The 16933-nt window shown below is 33.5% G+C and overlaps 1 protein-coding gene across 2 annotated transcripts; it reads left to right on the top strand.

Annotated features, from left to right (window-relative positions):
* The first annotated feature begins 168 nt into the window (after positions 1 to 168).
* Positions 169 to 16606, top strand: LOC126892088 (zinc finger protein 43-like). 2 transcript variants are annotated; one of them, XM_050661522.1, is made up of 2 exons: positions 169 to 509; positions 14132 to 16606. In XM_050661522.1, exons 1-2 carry the CDS (start codon positions 251 to 253, stop codon positions 15802 to 15804), a joined length of 1932 nt encoding a protein of 643 aa, XP_050517479.1. In that variant the 5' UTR covers positions 169 to 250; the 3' UTR covers positions 15805 to 16606. The 2 variants fall into 2 exon arrangements, with proteins under 2 accessions (XP_050517479.1, XP_050517481.1); XM_050661524.1 differs by lacking the exon at positions 169 to 509 and adding an exon at positions 546 to 873.
* Positions 16607 to 16933: the final 327 nt, after the last annotated feature.

Consider the following 16933-nt stretch of genomic DNA (forward strand, 5'->3'; position numbering starts at 1 on the left):
ATGGCGTCCTAAAAACACAAAGTCAATGTCAATTGTCAAAAATGTAAATTTTCTTCACGGTACAATCAAAATACTTTATTGTACCATGGGTAAATTTTAGTTTCAGAAACAGCAGCGCCCCTATGTGCTACTTACCTGCGCAGAAAGATTGTGCCAGTTATTCCCTATCCTTTGACGTCTCTCGTTCTCCTCCAAACAAGTGACAAGTGACTTTTTTTCTTTGTGTAAAATTAAAATTATTGGAATTCATATGAATTATAAAATCAAGTGTGATAAAATGGAAATGGAAGTAAAACAAGAAAGTAGCGAGGAAACATGTAAAATAGAAATAGAGTATAATGACTTGGATGATGCCCTTTTAGAATGCTTGAAATGTGAAATTAAGGATGAATCTAATAGGCAGGACGCATATGATTCTTTGGATTTAAAGAAATGTCCCATAAATACTGAAATAGAGCAACATGGAAGTAAACTCGACCCATTTGAAGAAGACCAAAAAACTGAAAAAGGTTAGTAAAAAAATATGGTAAAAATATTTAGTACCTACAGTAAAACCTCGATATAACGGACATCGGATATCATCATCATGAATGGTGCTACAGCCCTATGAAAGAGCCTCGACCTTCCCAAGTCTATTACGCCAGTCAGTCCTATCCGTTGCCATGCCAGTCAGTCCTATCCATTGCCATGCCAGTCAGTCAGTCAGTCCTATCCGTTGCCATGCCAGTTTGCTGCACCTATTTTTCTCCCATTCTCATCTACACCATCCTTCCATCTGAGTGTTGGCCTACCCCTATTTCTACTTCCCACCAGTTGTGATATAAGGATTCTTCTAGGAGGGTTGTTCTGCTGTGATCTTCTTTCATCTTTAGGGTGAGTTAAAAGCATAAAGATATTTTTATTCATATCAAAAATGAGTAATTCTCACAACAAACTGTACATACTCAAGCTGAGTATCTACTTCTGATTTTTATTCTTACCAGGTGGAGTATGTACTCCAATATTTGTTTGGATTATAAACTATGTGCTCATTTTTATTCATATATTCATACGAGCCAATGTCTACACTCTTGCGAGAACGTTTTGCACTCAAAATCAACCACAATGAAAGCTTTGAATTATTAGTTAGTATTGGAATATGTTTTTGTAATGTTCATATAAACCCATAGATATATAATACTCTAGATTGCGCCTTACGATCTTAAAATGGGTGACGGTTGCGACAGAGATAAATGAGCCTATTTGGTCGGTAGTCTCTTTCTAATTCAAGGGGAGTATCGACGACGTCACTATCCTACTCTGTCGTCGAGTATTTTAGATGGTTTGACAGTTCGAGCGGATGGCGACGAGAACTGGTCGTTTGTCTTCGAACGTGGATAATCCTGGTTCGAATCCCATACCAATCTTTACTTTTTTTATTTTTTATTTAATCAATATTGCATTTATTAGAAATTATTACATCTCTAAAGTAAATCTATGCAAAGAAATATATAACAAATAAGAAAAACTGTGTAGGTACCTATAGATTTTTAAAAATATAAAAGCCAATGTTATTTTTTTAATAAGTTAATTGTAGAATAGTATAAAGTAATTGTTAAAAATATTCGTAAAAAATTACCAATAATTAATTTCAACATAATGTACCATCGATTTATTAATTGAATCGGTCATTTCAAAAACAATGTGAGTCACATATTCCTAATTTTACAGAAGAGCAAAGAAAACTAACTATATGGTCGAAAGATGGATGAAATGGATGACATCAAAATTCAGAGTTATATTGTAGTTTTGTTCCTAATGTTTTTTGTGTGTTGTTTTTGCACACAACGTTTATCTTAAAGGAGTCTATTCCTCTCAAAAAGTTAGTCTCTGAAAATTGTGGACTTTGCTGTTTTTGAAATGACCGATTCAATTATAAGTAATTAGACATTATTTGTATTTATGAAACTATTGTTACAATTTTTTAAAAAGTAGAAGCAAAACAAATATTATTCACATCATTCGAATAAGGACGAATTTATATTAATAACGAATGACTTTTAGTTTACTATGCAGTTCACAAATTATGTATTCCAATATTAACTTACAGGTACATTTATTATCTGCTAGATTTACTTAGGTCCATTTTTCAGATGTAAAAATATCTAATAAACGCAATATTGATTAAATAAAAATAAAAAAGGTAAAGTGGTATGGGATTCGAACCACGATTATCCACGTCCGAAGACCAAAGACCATTTCTCGTCACCACCCGCTCGAACTGTTAATACATAATACTCGATAAAGTGGGATAGTCACGTCGTCGATATTCCCCTTAAATTAAAAAGAGACTACCGACCAAATAGGCTCATTTATCTCTGTCGCAACCGTCACCCATTATAAGTTCGCAGGCCGCAATCTAGAGTATTATAAATCTATGGGTTAGGAACAGGAACTTTCCTTCCACCTCGAGTACAGTTTTGATGTGATAATTCATTGCAAGACAGTTTCATTTAGATTTTTTTTACTTATTTTTGGTGTTGGAGCTTAGTGTGGTTTCCTGTTATCTTAAGATTATTGAGGTGAGTGTTTTTTAACTTATTATAGTAATACTGAAAAATGTATTTTGTGGGCGAGGAAGTTAGATAAATAAAATTAAATAAAAAATAAGTATATTTAAAACAAAACCATTTGGCAAACTTTAAGAGTCATAAGTTTTGCTTGTTTTTGTACTTCAAATATGAATTTTTTTTCATATTGGTGAATAAAAAGGTAATTTTAACAATTATTAATTCATCATTTAGGTATCTATTTTAAATTTTAGACATGTCATCAAATAGTAAACATTACAAAAATGCTACAAAGCAATTGAAACGATTTAAGCAAATGAATGTGCAAAAAATATCTAGTTTTAATATTTCAGTGAAAAGTGAAATACTAGTTTAGATAATAAAACTATGGATATGACAGACACTAATTGATAAGTTGGGATGTTTTAAGTGTAAACACAGCTTAAAGTGAGTTGGTAGCTCTGAGAGAGATGGCCATCTGGCACTTACTGTTCTGCGGTGATGTTCCATGCGGACTGACAGGTAGGGGAGACAACACGGGGCAAAAAGAGTAGTCATAGAAAAACTGAATGTAAAATGTATTGAATAACATATTAAGGCTAATTTTCACAGATCCGATATCCGAAGACACGAAATACGAAATTTTTTCGTACGATTATATTTGATTGTCGTATCCGAAATTTTTTGACATTTGTGTAATATGTCACGATTATTCCATGGATTGATATTTGATACAAATGTTTGCTGTTGGATATAGGGCTTTTCATCGATTGTCATTTGTTTCGAGCTTCTGTCATATGTTGTATAATCTGTGTATAATTATTAACATACACGGATTATACGAGATATGACAGAAGCTCGAAACAAATGACTGTGAATGAAAAGCCCTATTGAACAGGAACAGATAGATAGTTTTATTTCGATTTTATTCTTATTATTGTTTGGATCATCATGGATTCGTCAAATTATCTGTTTGAAGAGGATAAAAATGTGAGTTATTGTTAGAAGTACCATCACATCCATTTATAATTAACTGTTTTTAATGGGAAATAACCACAACTTTACTAAAAAAATAAAATCATTTTTTTATTAAAATTGTGGCTTATTTCTCATTAAAAATAGTTAATTACAAAAATGCCACAAGAAAATAGTTATATAGTAAACTAAAAAAAAGTTATATAGAAATAGTATAAGTAATTAGACATTATTTTTATTTATGAAACTATTGTTACAATTTTTTAAAAAAGTAGAAGCAAAACAAACATTCACATCATTCGAATAAGGACGAATTTATATTAACAACGAATGACTTTTATTTTACTATGCAGTTCACAAATTATGTATTCCAATATTAACTTACTATACATACATTTATTATCTGCTAGATTTACTTAGGTCCATTTTTCAGATGTAAAAATATCTAATAAACGCAATATTGATTAAATAAAAATAAAAAAAGTAAAGTTGGTATGGGATTCGAACCACGATTATCCACGTCCGAAGACCAAAGACCATTTCCCGTCACCACCCGCTCCAACTGTCAACACATATTACTCGATAAAGTGGGATATTCACGTCGTCGATATTCTCCTCAAATTAAAAAGAGACTACCGACCAAATAGGCTCATTTATCTCTGTCGCAACCGTCACCCATTTTAAGATCGCAGGGCGCAATCTAGAGTATTATATATCTATGTATAAACCACCCTTTAGGTTGTTATTTAAAATGTATATAAAAAAAAGTAGGTTGTTGATAAAAAAAAATGAAAGTAGTTGTTGAATAAATAAAAAGCAGTTTTTATGAAAAGTCAAATCTCTAGTTCTTTCTTAAATTAAATATATAAAATCTAATAGGTTATGTGGCCCCAGATCATACTTAACTACTGCGTATATTTAGTTTAAAGTATCGGTGTGTCCTAAAAAGCAAGAAAGTATATTTAAAGACTTTGCCGGTGTGTCTGAAGTATAAGGGTTTGAAAGAAAGAACTAGACCCAGTGAAAGAAAGAACTAGAGTGGCGTGTGTCGCTGGAAATTTGAAGCAAAAAATAATAATAATGGGTGACAAAATAGATATATCCACAGTTGGTAAATTTGATGGCGTTAACTTTCAACAGTGAAAGTTCCAACTGAAATGTGCCTTAAGGGGCAAAGGCATATATGGAGTTATTGATGGCTCGTTAATCAAACTAGAAGTAGCAGGAGACGAATTACAGGCATGGTTTAAAAAGGATGCCCAGGCGGCTATGTTCACTTTAACGTCTGCAGTGAGTTTAAATTAGATTACTTTGATTAAAAGTTGTAATACTGCTAAAGAGATTATGGAGACCTTTGAGTCTATTTATGAGCAGAAATCAGAATCAAATAAAATGATGTTGCATGAACGGTTCCATCAATATAAGATTAGTAGCCTAGATACTATCGCTCAACACATAGCAAAAGTGCAGAATCTTGCTAAGCAAATTAAAGAAGCAGGTGATGATGTGAGTGATATTGCTATTATGACAAAAATACTGAGTACATTGCCCCAAAAGTACAGACATGTTAGACAGGCATGGTTGTCCGTAGACAATACTAAACAAACTATAGGTAACCTCACTGCAAGACTGTTAGATGAAGAAATGAACTTAACTGCATATGAAGAGACATAACAAGCACTGGCAACAATATCATTCAAAGGAAAATATGATCAGAAAGGTCAAGAAAGGGGTGTAATATGTTTTGGATGTAGAAACCGAGGGCACATTGTCAAATTTTGCAGAGAGAAAAAGAACGAACAAGAAAACAGTAGTAGCAGGTCATATAGAAGTCATAATCGAGGCAGAGGTGGCTTTAGTAACTACAGAAAAGGTTACAAAAATAATGACAGAGCACAAGCTGGCAACTCTACAGAAAATCAGCATGGTGGTTCTTCGAGTAGCGCATATTATAATGTTAATAATGAGAGTGCATTCAACATAGAAGAGAAACAGCTAGAAAAAGTGGATACAAGTGATGATTGGATTATGGACAGTGGTGAATCAGCACATATGTGTTACAGGGAAGAATATTTTTTTAATATTGACAGAACTTTTACATCACAGGTATCACTTGGCAATAATCAAACACTACCAGTACAAGGTAAGGGAACTATTAAAATAGAGAAGTTGATCAATGGACAATGGTTTAAATCCACTATAAATGATGTGCTATATATCCCACAGTTGAGAAAGAATTTATTTTCAGAAGGTGTTTTGACAAACAAAGGTATGAGTGTAATTAAGATTAACAATGAAGCCAAAGTATATGAAAATGAGAATCTAGCAGCAGTTGGTATAAAGGATAGAAACAACACATATAAAATGATGTTTCGCACAATAATATATAATGCATGTGTGACTACAATAGATGATTTAAAGATATGGCATGAAAGATTGGGACATGTTAATAAGAAATATTTAGAAGAAATGGTAAAAATGAACTTAATCAAAGGTGTTACAGAAAAGAAACAAGATTTTGTGTGTGAAGGTTGTTTGATGGGAAAGCAACATAAGAAGACTTTTAAAGAGAGGCCACACACTAAGTTACCTCCTGGAAAAAGCATATTCAGTGATATTTGTGGACCTATGCAAACTGAATCTATGCAAGGAGCACATTACTTTGTAACATTCAAAGATGAGTACACAGGGTATAGAGTAGCATATTTTATTAGACATAAAGCAGATGTACTAGATTGTTTCAAAGTATATAATAGAAAAATTAAGGCAAAGTATGGCTATTCTGTTGAAAAACTGCATACAGATAATGGTACTGAGTATACAAATAATGTAAACCACAGCACCATACACTCCAGAGCAAAATGGCAGATCTGAGCGAGAAAACAGATTGATTGTAGAAATGGTTCGATGTATGTTATACCAATCTGGAGTAGATAAGAGACTATGGGCAGAGGCAGTTAATACTGCCATCTACATTTGCAACAGAATTACAAGCAAACAGACACCAGGTTCTACAGCTTATGAACAGTGGACAGGTCAGAAACCTGTATTTGACCACATGACAGTGTTTGGGTGTGATGCATATGTACATATTCCTGACCAGAAAAGAAGGAAACTAGATGCAAAGAGTGAGAAGGTTATATTTGTTGGATATGACAAAAACTCCACAAATTATAGATTATTCAACCCAACAACACAGAAAATAGTAATCTCTAGAAATGTGTTTTTCAATGAGAAAATGTACAGTGCAAAGAAAGACAATGTGATCGAGATAGCAGCAGAAGATGATGTGACAATTTTTGAAATACAAGAAAATGAACTTGAAGAGAGACAAGAAGAACAAATAAATGTTAATAATGAAATAGAAGTTTTACAAGATGTTGACAATATACCCAACTTGAGACCACAACGAAATAGACGTTTACCAACCAGATTAAATGATTTTGAGGTAAATTTTACTGAAATTGATATACCACAGAGAAATGAAGAAGCAGTGTCAAGTAGTGACAAAGAAAAATGGAAAATTGCCATAAATGAAGAGTTTGATGCATTAGTGAAAAATGAAGCATGGACTATGGTTAAGAAGCCAGACATGCAGTTCGATATACAAACTACATTTTTATATGGACATCTTGACGAAGACATTTTTATGTCACCACTTCAGGAGCTAAAGTGTGAACCCGGACTAGTGTGTAAGTTAGATAAGTCATTGTACGGTTTAAAACAATCACCACAGTATTGGAATCGAAAATTCCACTCGTTCTTGGCTAACTACGGTCTTCAAAAATCATCAGCTGATCAGTGTGTTTATACTGGATATGCAGACAATATTAAAGTGATCTTAATCATTTACGTTGATGACGGTTTGTTATTTTCTGAGAAAAAGTTAGCAATGGAGACAGTTTTATGCCCGTTAAAAGACTGTTTTGAAGTGACAGTGTCAGTTGGGAACTATTTTGTCGGACTAGAAATTACAAGAAACTTAGAGGCTGGTACAATGTTAAGTCAAGCAAGTTATACAAAACAGATAATAGATAGATTTGGTCAACAAAATGCAAATCCTGTAAGTACACCAGAAGATATAAGTGCTGACTTAACAGGTGAGTCAAATAAGAGCATGTTAGAAAATGAAATGCCATATTCGCGGTGTGCAAGTACTTGGAAAGGGAAACGAGAAACGACCGTGCGCGAGTCGCGGAGAAATATTGCAACTATCTTAAATAATTCATATTGTCACATTGACGTATATTTCATACCTTCTGTCATTGACGCAGAAAAATTATATATTGCTCCACAATATTGATATGATATGCAATTATTATATAAAGGTAAATTTAATTAATTGTATTTTGCTTGCAGTACTGCATTTTAATAACTGATTTTATTTACTACATACAATTGTTTACGTTTGCTAAACATAACCTGCATCTTATTTTTTCTTCTTATTATTTTTTTGGACTATGGTCTTGACAATTATCCAGCAACCAGGACTAATATAATTGGCCAATATAATTAAAAGTGCGAATAAAAGTACAGAGCGTAGAAATAGAGGTCGCTTTGCCGAACTTGCACGGTCCCAATAGACAAGCTATAGGTTCATTAATGTTTTTAGACATAGTGTTAAGACCTGACATTGCACATGCGGTGGGAGTAGTCAGCCGCTATAATTATGACATTTGTTATTACAAATACAATAATACAGTTAACATGCATGGATATAGTGATGCAGATTATGCAGGTGATATAGAAACTCATCGTTCCACCACTGACTACGTTTTGGACACTGGACAAGTAAGAGATAGACAATCAGAGTGCAATAAAGTGGACATTTGTTATATTTTTTTTTTATTTAAATGGTTTGTTTATGGGTTGAACAACTTAACAAAAAGGTGGGAGTATTGGAATATGTTTTTGTAATGTTCACATAAACCACCCTTTAGGTTGTTATTTAAAATGTATATAAAAAAAGTAGGTTGTTGTTGATAAAAAAATGAAAGTAGTTGTTGAATAAATAGAAAGCAGTTTTTATGAAAAGTCAAATCTCTAGTTCTTTCTTAAATTAAATATATAAAATCTGATAGTTAGCCTAACTTTTTAATAATCCGAATTTTTCGGAATCTGAACAAGTCAAGTCATTTATTCATGTTAATATACAAAAGTACTTACAAACGTCAAAAAACAGTGTACAACTTTGGTTCACAGATATAAAATACAAATATAAAAACACAAGGCATACTATGAAATAATACATACATTAATTAAGACAAACATTTTCTGGGTTCCTAAGAAGTACAATTCAACAATTCACAACCCAGTTCCAAACATTAAAGTTAAAATTTAAAAATTTATCACTGCTGTAAAATGCTTGACTAATGAGAAGATTCTTTAGTGATTTTCTAAATTGTAAAATTGGCAATTCAGTAATTTCAGTAGGCAGCTTATTGTAAAATGTTACACCATAAGAGTTTGGTCCATCTCTACTTCTTTGGAGCCTGGTGTAGGGCAGTATTAAGGCATGCTTATTCCTGGTTTCATATCAGTGTACATGTACATCCTCATGTCTTTGATGACAATCTATATTTTGTTTTACATGAACAATACTCTCTAGAATAAATACCGAAGGCAGAATTAGTATGTGCAGTATAACAAATGCTTGCCGACATTCTTTCTGATAGGACAGGCCAGAAATTATCCTTACTATTGTTCTCTTAATACGAAAGACATATTTGGCTCCAGCACTGTGATCCCATGCCAAAATTGCATAGCTAATGTGTGAATGACACAGTGCAAAATAGGCCTGTTGTAAAGTGAACTGAAATACACACTCAGAAAGTCTTCTAATCAGAAAAGTAGCAGTTCCTAACTTAGCAACAAAGGACCTTGTGTGAGCTTTCCAACATAGTCCTGCATCCAAGTAAACCCCCAAAATTTTTATTTGTTTGTCTGCATCTCCGTATGAAAGTTGTCTTGTTGAAAAAATCAAAGACTGGGTTTTATTGAGGTTTAGAAGCAACATATTTGCTGCAAACCATTGTTCTGCCTTATCTTGTGCTCATTTTGTTGCCTCTATTGCTGCATTACAATCCCAATCTTTGCAGGTAATAGTAGTATCATCAGCAAAAAGAGTAAATGAACTTGTAAGATCTGTCTGTGGAAGATCATTAATATAAATTAGAAATAAGTCCCAATATTGACCCTTGAGGTAATCCGATATTTATAGCTCTCTCTGCCGACCTCATTTTACCCACCTGCACACTCTGCTTTCTATTGGAGAGATAGCTGAAGATCATTGCAATGCTACTATCTCCAAACCCGTATCTCTCTAATTTCCTGAGAAACAGTTCATGTGAAACACAATCAAAAGCTTTGCTCAGTCACAGAATGTAGCCAACAGATAGCAGCTCTGCTCGAAAGCCTCTTGAGTCTTCATCACTAAAACAGGATGGCTTTTGTTGTATTTAAACCCCCTTCTTAAACCAAACTGAATATTTGTAAACAAATTTTTGGATTCAAAATACTTAATAATCATTGCTGCCATACATTTCTCAAATACCTTTGATATTATAGGAAGGAGTGATAGTGGCCTATAATAGGATGGGTCATCATTGTCACCCTTTTTATAGATCAGTACCACTGCTTTGTTGAGCAGATCAGGAAAGATGCTTTCCTTAAAACAGTGATTTATAAGTGTTGTTTATGGACCAACAATGAGATCTTTCACTCATTTTATTATGTTAACCGAGAATCCGAAATAGTCTCTACTTTTCTTGTTCACCATATTTATTAAAATGTCTATGATTTCAATGAGAGAAACATCTTGGAAGAAAAATACTTCCCCAAACATGGTGACATCAAAATCCAAGAGATTGAAGAAGGAGGGTTGAATCTGGGTCTGCAAGTTACAGGCGACATTAGTGAAGAAGTCATTAAGGGCAGCCAAAGTCCGAAAATTGAATTTTTTAAGTTTTTTGGGTTATGATTGAAAATTATTCCCTGAAATCTTCTCTTTCCAACGATATATAACACATTATAGTATAAAATATCATGTCCATGGTTACAAAACTATTTTTTTTTCTGAACGTCTGCACTAAACTTACCATGTACCGGTAGCTTTATAGCCTATTAGAGTGTTGTTTTTGCGATTTCCCCCAGAATACTACGTTTTTAGCTTTTGATGTCAGATATCTCTGGTTCCTTAGATGATAGAAGGTCAAAATTTTTAGAGTAATTGTAGATAGATAGTATATAGTCCCGCGTAAATTTTTATTGAAAAATGTACAAAAACAAGTAAAATAAAAAATAAAATCTAAACTTTTTTGGTTTTTTTTTGTAAGAGTATTTTAAAACATTTTAAAATAAATGTTTCTTTCGCTCTAACTTTACAAAAATCTACGCGGGACTAAACAATACATGTAGTTTCAAAATAAGACAAAAATTAGGTCTCTAAGTCAGCGTTTCCCAAACTTATTTCTCCGTGGCCCGGTTATTTTTGTGCTTATCTTTCGTGGCCCACTGTTTTTTTGCGTACCTTGGTACGTGTGTACAAAAAAAACATTTTTAAATATTTAATATAGTTTTTTAGATTTATTGGAATCAGACAGCAATTATAAAGACCAATGGTAACACGTCAAGGCCAATTGAAATTCAACGAGGTGTTAGACAGGGTTGTGTGCTATCACCCATACTGTTTAACGTCTATTCTTAGGTAATATTTGCGAACGCTTTATCGCGCTCTTTAGAAGGAATCAGGATAAACGGCCAAAGAGTAAATAACATCCGCTATGCAGATGACACGGTATTAATGACTGATTCGGACCATAGTCTGCAGATACTGTTGGATAGGGAAAAAATGGGGATTAAGATCAATACTGCGAAAACCAAAGTCATGAAAATATCAAGGAACAAAAATTTACCTCTTCCAATATATGTGAAACACCAACAGCTTGAGTATGTAAGCCAATACAAATATCTTGGTTGCTGGTTCAACAATCAACTTGATTATAAGCAAGAAGTAAGGGCGAGAATAGAGATAGCCCGACAGGGGTTTATCAAAATGAAAAGCTTATTTTGTAACCGTAGCATTAGTATCAGCCTTAGATGTCGTTTTCTGCATTGCTATGTGTGGTCAATACTTTTGTATGGAACGGAGGCCTGGACACTCAACACAACACTGATGAACAAGTTGGAAGCCTTGGACAACCCACACCACCAACGAAGATGTTCTGAGGAGAATAGGTACAGATAGGGAACTGCTAAAAATCATTAAAGTCAGAAAAGTTAGCTACCTGGGACACATAATGAGAAACGAAAAGTACCGCCTCGCGCAACTGATCATCCAGGGTAAGATTGAAGGAAAACGGGGTCCCGGTAGGCGCCAGATTTCATGGCTTAGAAATATCAGAGACTGGACCGGCCTTGATTCAACATCTTTGTTTAGAGCCGCATTGGACAGAGACAGATTTGCCAGTGTAGTCGCTAACCTCCACTAAAGGAGAAAGCACCACAAGAAGAAGAAGATTATAGTTTTATATATTTTAATAAACAATCATTAGCTCAAACAAAAATGTAATAAAACAAAATAAAAATCAAATACTTTATTAATGAAGAGTATGCAGTTGTTTCTGGTTAACTAAAAATTTACGTTTAGAGGAAATGTTAATTATTATATCCTCAGGTCCGGTTGGACTTCCAAACGGTTCTTCCTATATTTATTTTTGAGGAAAACTAGTGTTGAAAACCCTGCCTCACACTTATAGGTCGTAACAAAAGGAATTAGAAACTTTATCGCTTTTTCTGCTAAAACTGGGCACTCCTGGCGGCAAGACAGCTAAAAATATATCGATTGTGTTTTGTCAAATATGTCTTTGAGTGCCCTATCACACGATAGTTCAACTACTGACTCAATATCTAAATCCGGAAGTCCTATCCATTGTAAATGGATTCCTTATCCATGATTGGTTGCTGTGGATGGAGGAAAAACATTCCTTCAGATTTACCTCCAGTCCTAGCAGGTGTTCCTTGAAAGCCGCTGAAATCTCATCCGACAATGAATTCACGTTATACTCTTTTTGTAGTTCTGTTAGCTTTGCAATTTCCTGCTTCCGCGCGACGTGTCCACAAATATAAGTTTTTTTGTTGCAGCTTCCACCTTCTCTTATACTTTAAATACAGTTAATTGCTATCTTGTAATATTATATTTAAATTGTTCAAGAAGTCAAAAATATCACAAAGATAGGCTACCTTGATTAACAAATTGACGTCAGGAAAACTGTCTTTAAATTGAAACATTGCATACATAGCCGTTGGTGGATGTTGTTCTAAGAATATTGAAATTTCTTCCTTTAATTCAATAGCTTTTTTAATATAAAATAGTCTTTTTAAAACATTCTCTTTTGATAGCCAACGCACTTCGCTGTGTAAAATATGTTCATGTTCACTTGAAGATCTGAAACGGCAAGGCGAGGCGACCCGGCGTTTTGCTTTCGTGGCCCGGTACCGAGTCGCGACCCACCATTTCGAAAACGCTGCTCTAAGTGCTTTGGTTACAGAGCTATATGACATAATGTTAACATTGTCGTTAAATGGGACTTTGGGTGCCCTTAAATTCATTAGGTGTAATTTTTGTTTCCAACTTGCTCTTAGACTTGTTTCTGTCTTCTTCTTCTTAAAGTTCCCTCTCCTGTCGGAGGTTGGATATCATAATGGCTATGGTCACTTTGTTGGCTGCTGCTCTGAACAGTTGTAATGAACTACAGTTAAACCATTCTCTAAGGTTCCTCAGCCAGGAGATGCGTCTTCTTCCTATGCTTCTTCTTCCTTGGATCCTTCCTTACATAATAATTCTCAGCAACTCGTATTTTTCTCCTCTGGTAATGTGACCCAAATATTCCAGTTTTCTAGTTTTTATACTCTTCTAGTTTTTATACTCTTTTGTTTCTGTGGTCATTGTTAATATCCCACATACACTTACATACTTGGATTGGATGCAGTTGAAATAAGGTTATCATTGCCCATTTGTTTAGCAGATTTTATTGCTAATTTGTAATCTTTTTTGTGATTTGTTAATAGATTTTTCTGAGCCCATGTAGGAAAGTCATCATACTGCTCCTTTGTCAAGTGCAGAGTTTCCCTCATGGACTTCAAATCATCGTTGAACCAGTTTATTACTCGACTTTGATCTCTACGTTTTTTATAGGATTTTTCAGGAAAAGAGTGTAAGAAAGAATTACTTAATTCTTTATGAAATGCAAAGAATTTAGCTTCAGCAGGCAAGTCAGAATCTAGGCTGGCCCCCCATTAGTTCGGATTTGCGGGATTCTACCGTATTTAGTTTATATGTTAACGACAGTTTATTTTTTAACAAACATCATTTTCCCTTCCCTATCCTTGATTGGTCGATTAGGTTCATATAATAGTTTTGTTTTATGTGACAGGTTTAGTTAAGCGTTAATTTAAATAATGTTGCTATGAAGAAAAATTTGTTGAATTTATTTGACTTCAAGTTTGTACTGGTGGGTTATGATGTCATCAAATCTATGACGTGCTAGCCTAATTGTTTGACTTTTAGTTTACTCAAATAATTACATTATAATTGGTTTGTATTTTAGGTTATTTCCAAAATGAAAACAAAATGGAGATTATGGAGAAACTCGTTGAAGATTCGTCTTACCAAGGAAATGATGTAACTCGACATACTCAAGGGAAAACATTAAATAAAAATATGACAGTTGTGACTGGCGATAGGTCTTATAAATGTGAAATTTGTTTTAAGCAATTTAATAGAGAAAGTTCTCTCAGACAGCATTTAAAAACACACACTGGAGAAAAACCTCACAAATGTGAAGTTTGTTTTAAGCAATTTAGTCAAGCAGGTAATTTGAAAAAACATTTGAAAGTGCACGCTGGAGAAAAATCACACAAGTGTGAAATTTGTTTTAAGCAATTTAGTCAAGCAAGTACTTTAAAACAGCATTTAAGAGTACACACTGGAGAAAAACCTCACAAGTGTGAAATCTGTTTTAAGCAATTTAGTCAAGCAGGTAATTTAAAAGAACATTTGAGAGTGCACGCTGGAGGAAAACCGCACAAGTGTGAAATTTGTTTTAAGCAATTTAGTCAAGCAGGTCATTTGAAAGAACATTTGAGAGTGCACACTGCGAAAAAACCTCACAAGTGTGAAATTTGTTGTAAGCAATTTAGTCAAGCAGGTCTTTTGAAAGAACATTTGAGAGTGCACACTGGGGAAAAACCTCACAGGTGTGAAATTTGTTTTAAGCAATTTAGTCAAGCAGGTAATTTGAAAGAACATTTGAGAGTGCACACTGGAGAAAAACCACACAAGTGTGAAATTTGTTTTAAGCAATTTAATAGAGTAAGTACTTTAAAAGAACATTTAAGAGTACACACTGGAGAAAAATCTCACAAGTGCGAGATTTGTTTTAAACGATTTACTCAAGCAAGTGATTTAAAAAGACATTTGAGAGTGCATACTGGGGAAAAACCACACAAGTGTGAAATTTGTTTTAAGCAATTTCGTCAAGCAGGTACTTTAAAACAACATTTGAGAGTGCACACCGGAGAAAAACCTTACAAGTGCGAGATTTGTTTTAAACGATTTACTCAAGCATTTAATTTAAAAAGTCATTTGAGAGTGCACACTGGAGAAAAAATACCCAAGTGTGAAATTTGTTTTAAGCAATTTTATAGAGTAAGTACTTTAAAAGTGCATTTAAGAGTACACACTGGAGAAAAAGCTCACAAGTGCGACATTTGTTTCAAGCAATTTAATAGAGTAGGTAATTTCAAACAGCATTTAAGAACGCACACTGGAGAAAAATCTCACAAGTGCGAGATTTGTTTTAAACGATTTACTCAAGCAAGTGATTTAAAAATACATTTGAGAGTGCATACTGGGGAAAAACCACACAAGTGTGAAATTTGTTTTAAGCAATTTCGTCAAGCAGGTACTTTAAAACAACATTTGAGAGTGCACACCGGAGAAAAACCTTACAAGTGCGAGATTTGTTTTAAACGATTTACTCAAGCAGGTGTATTAAAAAGTCATTTGAGAGTGCATACTGGGGAAAAACCACACAAGTGTGAAATTTGTTTTAAGCAATTTTATAGAGTAAGTACTTTAAAAGTACATTTAAGAGTACACACTGGAGAAAAAACTCACAAGTGCGACATTTGTTTTAAGCAATTTAATACAGCAGGTAATTTCAAACAGCATTTAAGAACGCACACTGGAGAAAAATCTCAAGTGCGAGATTTGTTTTAAACGATTTACTCAAGCAAGTGATTTAATAAGACATTTGAGAATGCATACTGGGGAAAAACCACAGAAGTGTGAAATTTGTTTTAAGCCATTTAGTCAAGCAGGTCCTTTAAAACAGCATTTAAGAGACACACTGGACAAAAACCTCACAAGTGTGAAATTTGTTTTAAGCAATTTAGTCAAGCAGGTAATTTGAACTAACATTTGAGAAGGCACACTGGAGAAAAACCATACAACTGTGAAATTTATTTTAAACGATTTAATGTAGCAGGTACTTTAAAAAAGCATTTAAGAACACACACTGGAGAAAAACCTCACAAGTGTGAGATTTGATTTAAGCAATTTATGCCCGGTTGCACCAACAGATCTTAGGCGAGAATATCATAAGAATTATTATAATATATTACAATAAGAATACCATAATATAATAATAGATATAATTGATAATAAGGAAAGAATCTAAAATTATGGTGCAACGTAAGTGATATTCAAGGAGACCCTATCTATAAGTACAGGCCGACAGGGATCTCGTGAAATAAAGTTGTCACCGCGCATAAAACTGGGTGGAAAGTGGGGGTTTAGCCACGTCCAGTAAAGGCATTCGTGCGTCAGACGTTCTACTGTGAGCTATTCGATATTTTGACAGTGTTGCATTATTTCTTTTCATTTTAGTTTTACTCGTTTTATGCAAAAGTTCTTTTGAAAACTCTGATAAAATTAAAAACTGTAAAGATAAGTAGATAAATTGTAATACATTATATACATATTATATTAATAAAAATCAAATGTATTTCTTTTCTGCATATATTTTTTTTTCGTTGTGAGATACAATTATTGTAGCGATTTCTCTTCTCTTCTATTGATTTCTTCTTCTAAAAATCCTTAACTATTTTGATTGAGAAATTGCCACAGTTAAATTGAAAAAATAATTTTATTAGAAAATAATTTTGTCGGAGGTGTAACCGTGAATATAATGAATGGATTATTATTACCTTATTTAAATATTAAATATTGTATTGTATTTTCTACTTAGATGGCATTAAATGCCACTGAAAAAGCTGAAATTGAAAAGCTGATTTTGTTTCATAGTCTTTTTCATAGTCATAGTCTTAATCTTTTTGTTTTATAGTTT

The sequence above is a fragment of the Diabrotica virgifera genome, chromosome 9, assembly GCF_917563875.1.
Source record: "Diabrotica virgifera virgifera chromosome 9, PGI_DIABVI_V3a".
Classification (NCBI taxonomy): Eukaryota; Metazoa; Arthropoda; class Insecta; order Coleoptera; family Chrysomelidae; genus Diabrotica; species Diabrotica virgifera.

Coding starts and splice junctions, on each gene's coding strand:
- LOC126892088 (XM_050661522.1), top strand. CDS start 251: ATGAATTATAAAATCAAGTGTGATAAAATGGAAATGGAAGTAAAACAA. Junction 510..14,131: donor AGACCAAAAAACTGAAAAAG/GTTAGTAAAAAA, acceptor TTTGTATTTTAG/GTTATTTCCAAAATGAAAAC.